Here is a 7,546-nt window from a genome sequence, read left to right as displayed (position 1 = left end):
GATGTTATATTTTTTCCCAGCATATACTTAGGGTGTATGTACTAAATCCTTTTAGTGTGGCTGGACTGATATGTAAAAGTTGCATTCCATCTCGGCATAACTGATATTTTATAATTCATAGAAAGTGATTTTAAGTTTTTTTTTCCCCCCCTGTTCATAAGAGAATACCATTATATTGGAATGTGTAAAATGTTTTTTCATGTCAGGGCTGGATAGAAATGTGTGGAGATTTTCAGTTCCTTTAGGCAAGTTTATGTATTGGGGATTTTAAACTCGTACTCCATTTCCATTAGCAAAAGTTAAAAGTCAATGTTTCCTCTTTTACAGACTGGCAGCAATGCTGAGACAACTAGCCCAGTACCATGCTAAAGACCCAAACAACTTGTTCATGGTCCGTCTGGCACAAGGCTTGACCCATCTGGGAAAAGGAACCATGACTTTGTCTCCTTACCACAGCAACAGGCAACTCATGTCACCCGTTGCTGTTGCAGGTCTCCTGGCCACCTGTATGGCATTCCTTGACACCAAGACCTGTGAGTACTTGTGGACATGAGAACATGACTGATGGCCATGCTTCCTATATTATTCTTTAACAGTTTGATAAGTTTTTAAATTTTAGTATTGTTCCTGAATATACAACTAAATTTTGATAAATATATTGTGTTCCATGACATACCTTTAATTGTATTTTATTATACTTTACAGTAATCCTAGGCAAGAGCCACTACCTGCTTTACTGCCTTGTCACAGCTATCCAGCCACGCATGTTGGTCACTTTTGATGAACAGCTAAACCCACTCCCAGTATCTGTTCGCGTTGGTCAGGTAAGGATATTATTATCATTATTTTTTCTCCCTAAATAGTTATAATTGGAATTTGATAATGATGGCAGATCTATAGTTGTCAGTTGCTTTGATAGTCAACATTGTAAGGTCTTTATTTGAATAAGGAATCCTTTTAGCACATTGATTCTTAATAGTTCAGAGGAGCTCTAGTAGTTGTAGGTATTGGTCTTACCAGATTGTCACATTTCATACAAACACCATTCTGAGTAGTTATCTTGTATTGAAAGGAATTTCTTTCAGTTATAATGAACTTTGTAAGTAAAGTATGACATCTATTTTTTATCTTTTTTCCAGGCTGTCGATGTGGTTGGTCAGGCAGGCAAGCCCAAAACAATTACTGGTTTCCAAACGCACACAACCCCAGTCTTGCTTGCACATGGAGAGAGGGCAGAGCTTGCCACTGACGAGTACCTTCCCCTGACATCTATCATGGAGGGCTTTGTAATCCTTAAGAAAAATCCAGATTATGAGACATAGGTCATGGGAACAATAGGTTTTCATAAACTTGACTAGGTCGCTCTAGTATTGTATTTTTTTATTTCTAATATTTTCCCCTCCTAGATGGTAATTTAATGATGGAAGGCAAGTGTAACATTTTCCTTAAGTCTCTTTTTCTATAGTTGAATATAATGGAAAATTCATGTGATCTTGTAATTCATAAGCCATCAGCTGATGCACCTCAGGCATATATTTTTTTTTAATCTTATGAAACTTTAAATATTTGGTTCAACATATACATGCAACTATTTTTCCGGTGACAAATCCTGGGGGTTTCTTCTTTTTTAAAAATTTATCAGGGTGAAGCAGTTGTCATGTCAAATGAATGAGTGTGATATGTGTAAAAGTTACATTTACTTTAAGGATATGTTTAGCAGATTTGTATTTAATAAACAAACGAACTGTTAATATGTTTTATTTACAATTACTCCTCCAAAACACTGTATTGTTTTATTTTGGTCTTATTATCTCCAAATTAACTTTTTCATGTATTATGAAATACTTTAGACTACTGGTAGTATTTCAGAGTTCTCAGTGCCTTATTTCTTAAACATGTTATAAGGAATGTTCTGAGAGATCAGTGGATTTTTAAAGTCCAGTTACAGTATGATATTGTAAACCTCTACTTTTGTTACTACCAATAATTCAGCAGTGGAATAGCTGCAACAGCCATCTTCACAAAAGCAAAATACAAACTATTGCTTGGAATTATTCATTTAAACTTTTTGGTGAATTATTTTTTTTATATCTGCTTTTTATTTGTTAATTCCGTAAGCGATGATGGGCTGCTTACGGCGGCATTTTTCCTTCGAAACGGCACCGAGCACAAACTTCGGTGAAAGAAGGGACGGAATTTGAGAAGCGAGGAACTCGATACTTGGATGTTACTCGGTACTTAAATTCCACCAACAGTTAAGCCTTACAGCACGTTTAAATTAGAATACTGGATACTGCATACTGATTGTTGTATTTGTTGTACAGCCTGAAACGTTGGCAATTAAATCAAGCTCCATAATGGTAGAGCTGAAAAATAACGAATCGGTCGGAACATAAGGCACAGAGCCTTCAGAGCACTACGAGGAAGTTCGGCCTGAAGCAAAGAAAAATTCTAGGAATTTTCTCATTAACGCTATGTCTAGGTCAAATTGTCGGGGAATTTTCACAAACGAAGGGAAATACAAACCTGAGCTCTTCCTTAGTGAATTTTCTAAAACCCAGTGGTAAACACATCATACAAAATATCATTCACCACTTAAATAGGTTGAAGGTTAGCAGTATTCCATTTCACTTTGAGCAATGAGTCATCAAACAAGCACAATCGCAAATTGCTATGGATTCCTTGCACTACGAAGCAAAAACTCCTCGTTGGGCAAGGATCTGAACCGGCGATGAAAGGGTAGTGGAACTTGGCCGCGGGCATGATGTGGGCAGCGTTTGTTCCCAATCCCTGTGGGTCAGGTAGCTTTTATCCTTGGGGAGGCCAGGAAAACGATAAACATGCAGGTGACTACCAAGCTAAGCACGTTTTGTTTAATTTGAACAAGATTACCATATAAGTTATTCACACACACACACACACACACACACACACACACACACACACACACACACACACACACACACACACACACACACACACACACAGAGAGAGAGAGAGAGAGAGAGAGAGAGAGAGAGAGAGAGAGAGAGAGAGAGAGAGAGAGAGAGAGAGAGAGAGAGAGAGAGAGAGAGAGAGAGAGAGAGAGAGAGAGAGAGAGAGAGAGAGAGAGAGAGAGAGAGAGAGAGAGAGAGACACACACACACACACACATAGAAAGAGAGGGAGAGAGAGAGAGAGAGAGAGAGAGAGAATTTTTTTTTTTTTTACCCTATTTATGATTCCTGCAACTCAACAGTTTTTAACCATTCAGTACAAGTGTGCTATTTTGGTGCAGCTATTTGCTAACAAACACGAATTCCAAGAAACTTTATCACAACTGCGCATTATGTAGTCTTGATTAAGGAACAAGCTAATGTTACTAAGCGAACATGGGTGGTGCATAACACCAGATTTATATATCCGAGAATGCAGTTTCAAAGATTATGTATGACCATTTTTCATAGGCATATACACTGTAGTCTGGTATTCAGACTGCAAAATCCGTATGTACAAAAAATCCATTGTTATTAAACCATTAGTATGTATGTGTATGAACTGCAATATCAATCTCAAATATGAAAAAAAACGTAATAACTGGGATACGATTTACCCGCATTTCCTGACAATTTCATTGTTTACGATCGCCATCCAAGATACCAAATTCAAGTTGTGGTTCCCTTTGTTTTAACGTTTGCATTTTGGAAAGGATTTTTTAAGTTTTAAGGAATCCTGCTTAGTATCCCTATTCCGAGGTTTTGTTAATTCATAAACAAGTCAAACCTATGACTGTATATTAAGTGGAACGATTAATAGGGGCTTTCATGTTAAAACTGTTTATTTACGTATGTCAGTTCTGTCTGTGATGCCATTTCTCATTTTATACCAATTGTTCAAACTGAAAAGTAAACATTTGCGAATAAATCACAGCACACCGGCACTAGCTGCGGTAGTTTTTGAAGCCGAAGTAGACGAAACAACATGCCCTTCTTTAATGGGGTAATGTTTAAAAGCATCAGTTACACTCCCAGCAAGAGCCAGGCCATAAAGTAGTCCCTGGCAACGTCCCTTTTGCGTCGCAGATCCAGCGTCCACGAAGCCCAGCGCCGTAAATTGACTTCTGCGCACCCGCTGCCAAACTTCCAATGGCGAGCCGGGTCTTGCGAAGTTCTGTTTCTCCACGGAACTTTTGGTCTTATTTATGGTCGACTAATTCTTGCGGGGGTAAATAAGTGGATGTGTTTATAAAGTGTGTGAGTTATCAATAAATCACATGGTTTATAGAAGTATTTTGTCAACGAATTTTGATATGTGGCACCACCGTAGAAATACGAAACGTAAACATTACGCTGTTCTCATGACAGAACATTCCCAATTAAAGTAATTCAATAAATTACGACATTATCATTAGGTTGCTTCCAACGCATCAAAATATTCGATGAGGCTAGTCTATCTGATATTAAATACACGTATAACATGCATACATAGACTGAAGATATCCAAAACACGCCAAAGTGCTTGATGCCGGCCGGCAACATTTGACAGGAGTCAGTGGGGAGGAGAGCCACTCGCTGGAATAAACCATAACACAGCTGACATAAATCCTTTTATTTTCACTTTAGTGTAGTTTGAGGTAGCAGTATACAATAATTATTGTTTTTTTTTTAATAATTATGTGCAATATAACTATTTCTTAGCATTCTATCAGTTACGAATTGATTTGAAGTAGTGAACGTTCTTTGTTTTGATGGGACTAGCAGTCCCGGCACGCTGACCAATCAGAAAACTGGGTCAGGGATGCGGGAGCCAATCACGCTTCGAGTTGGAGGTCACGTGGTTTTGTTGTTGTTTGTCAGCTGGGCCAGGCGAGCCGCTCAGCTGATTTCACAGTCAGTTCCACGCAAATGTATATCGCGGGAGGACCTGTGTGCGTCCACACCCAGATGGGCATATTCGTTTACGATAAGGACACCTTTCGGATTGTGACATAGTAGTGGGAGTTTGTGGCTGTCGATTGCTATCAGTGATCTTTATTCTCGTGAACTGGCTGTGTCTGAAATATTTATTTTCCTAAACTTTTCTTAAAACGTTATTTGACTGCACTTAGCATTGTCCACTAGATATCAGCAGTAGATCTTTTTCTAAAGTGTTCAAGATGTCGACTGGAAAGCGTTTAGCGAAGCGGTCTATCCTGGGTACGCGCGTTGCCTGCTGTCTGGATGATGGAAAATATTACTCAGGAGTTATATGTGCGGTAAAGACTGTCAACGAAGGAGGTCCTCCAGTGTACTCTGTGAGGGTGGAGGGCGAGAGGCGTGCCAGGGAGGTTCGTGAGGGCGACCTAGTAGGCAGTGGCTTCACGCCCGTTGGCTCTGTTAAGCTTCGCTCTGGGCAGAAAGTATACATAACTCACAATAACCGTGAAGTGTCGGGCAATGTCCTCTACCACAGACCGAACATCGACGAGGTCCTCATCTCCGTCATCAGCCCAGAGGTACGTCAGTGTTTGCTCTAAGCAGTATGCATTGTTAGGAGTAACCTTCGAGTGATGATGTTAGGCATGACTCTTTAATTTAAGTGCATTAATGTTTAAGATTGTTTTCGATTGTGATTGCAGTTGTATACCAACTACAAGTAATTTAGTGATGTTAAAGCCCCGGAGGCTGCAAACCTGAGCTACAAGGATATATGCAAGTGCAGTGCAGGCCGTGGCCGCCGCTGCTGTTGCCTGGGGCGTCTTCCTTATTTGGGAGGGCACTCGGCCTTGGGACAGCCAACCAAACACCGCCGACCCCTGCACCATCTGGGTATGGTCCGCCACCTCGCCTCTCCCACACACTCGCCCACACCGACTTCAAACTGATTTAACGTTCACAAATACCGTTCCTCATTTTCCTAACGTTTTATGTTCCTCTCCTTTGTATGTACGTTAACTGCGGTTTTGCCTGGCTTGCATTGTCGGCATATATAATGACATTATTTCGGTATTAAAATGCTTGCTTTTGGAACATTCAAGATAGTAACGGATGCGAGGTTCGCTTGGAAACACGATCACACACAGCATTCACTCACGCATTCTGGGACTCTGCTTTGTGTTCCTACACTCTTTCTCTATCACTAAATGTACCTTGTAATGTAACAAGACTGAACTTGATGATTACAGACCCATGCATGTTGATGATGAGGTAATATGTAAATTTGAATTTGTAATGTATTACTAACACTACTAAGAATTTGCACTCTGGCTCTAGACCAAAATATCCTAGTATAATTAAATCAAAACCGACATATGTTGTGCACACATTTTACACTATTAATGGCAATAAGTTCCGAAGCGGTAACTCGCTAGCTTAGCCGGTGTTAACGAGCTCTTTTAACAGTTAGCGTGTACATTAACCATTTGATTACATGGTATTGGTAGAGAGAGAGAGAAAGGGCGAATCAGTATGGGTGTGAACACTGCACGTCGAGATGTCAGCTGTGTGTGTTGGCATGGACAGCTTGTGTGATGATATTCCCAGCCAATGGATCGGATCAGAGCCCGTTGTCAAGGCTGGGTCCGCACAGTTTCTAATTTTCTTTTGAATGAGTGAATATTAATCAGAAAGGAAAGATTTGAGCGAAAACTACATTAAGAAGGGATCCACGTATGGTGCTCTTTCTGTACATGAAAGGAGGCCTGTAGGTAGGAGCGGTGGAGGTTGGACAAGTGGCTGGCAACCCTCGCACGTTTATCCTCGACGTGGCAGGGTCGAAGGCGGTGGACGGGGAGGGGGGTCGGCAGGCAGGGGTGCCGCTGGGAAGGGGTTTTGACGCGAGCCTTGGACTTCGAGTGAAAGGAATCGTTTGGATTCCGGAATGATGGGCGGCAAGGAGTTCCCAGGCAACAGCCGGCGTGCCCAGCATCGGAGCGACACCGAAGGCTGGATGTTGGAAGCGCTCTTGGTAGGGAGGGGGGTGGGGGATCGGCCGAGAGAAGGAGGAACTACCATGAAGGTGGCGTGTAGGGCGAGTCAGCACACTTGAGTGCATCTCTCGTGAGTTGGCGAATGCGAAGTGAAAGTGACGGGGAATTCTCAAGATGTAAGGCGTTCGGGAAGAAGGCATGTAAAGTGGCAGGTCCAGTCAGGTTCTGCGAGCGAGCAGAGCCAGGGAATGCGCCCTACATTCTCCTCGCGAACTGCAGAAATTTCCTTGACAGAAGGGTCAGCCAAAACACTCCTGTCTGGATTTTTTTAGCATTACCTTTCTCAACAATTATAAAAATACTAATACTGCTGAATCTGAATTTTGAGTCAGACGTGGTAGTTGAGAAGGGAGACGGAACCTTCTGGATGCTGTTTGTGGAATGCAAATGCAGGAGGGAGACTCGCCGTGTTCTGTTGATGGCAGATGACCTCCTCACACTGGAAAGTCTACTGTCAATTTGGAATGCTGACAATCGGGGCCGTTAGATAGTGAAGCCATGGTGAATATAAATTGAGAGAGAGAGAGAGAGAGAGAGAGAGAGAGAGAGAGAGAGAGAGAGAGAGAGAGAGAGAGAGAGAGAGAGAGAGAGAGAGACTGT

At 41.6% G+C, this 7,546-nt stretch overlaps 1 protein-coding gene across 1 annotated transcript in view; it reads left to right on the top strand.

Moving 5' to 3' along the window:
- The window catches only part of LOC125029158 (26S proteasome non-ATPase regulatory subunit 2-like), a 17,732-nt gene extending 15,981 nt beyond the window's left edge, over nucleotides 1-1,751 (top strand). Inside the window, exons 13-15 of the mRNA XM_047618999.1 lie at nucleotides 328-533; nucleotides 706-824; nucleotides 1,140-1,751. Coding sequence (XP_047474955.1) covers nucleotides 328-533; nucleotides 706-824; nucleotides 1,140-1,322 — 508 coding nt within the window. The 3' untranslated portion in view covers nucleotides 1,323-1,751. The remainder of the gene's footprint in view (nucleotides 1-327; nucleotides 534-705; nucleotides 825-1,139) is intronic.
- Nucleotides 1,752-7,546: the final 5,795 nt, after the last annotated feature.

The sequence above is a fragment of the Penaeus chinensis genome, chromosome 9 (assembly GCF_019202785.1).
Source record: "Penaeus chinensis breed Huanghai No. 1 chromosome 9, ASM1920278v2, whole genome shotgun sequence".
In the NCBI taxonomy this organism is placed as follows: Eukaryota; Metazoa; Arthropoda; class Malacostraca; order Decapoda; family Penaeidae; genus Penaeus; species Penaeus chinensis.
This window is presented reverse-complemented; position numbering and strand designations above follow the sequence as displayed.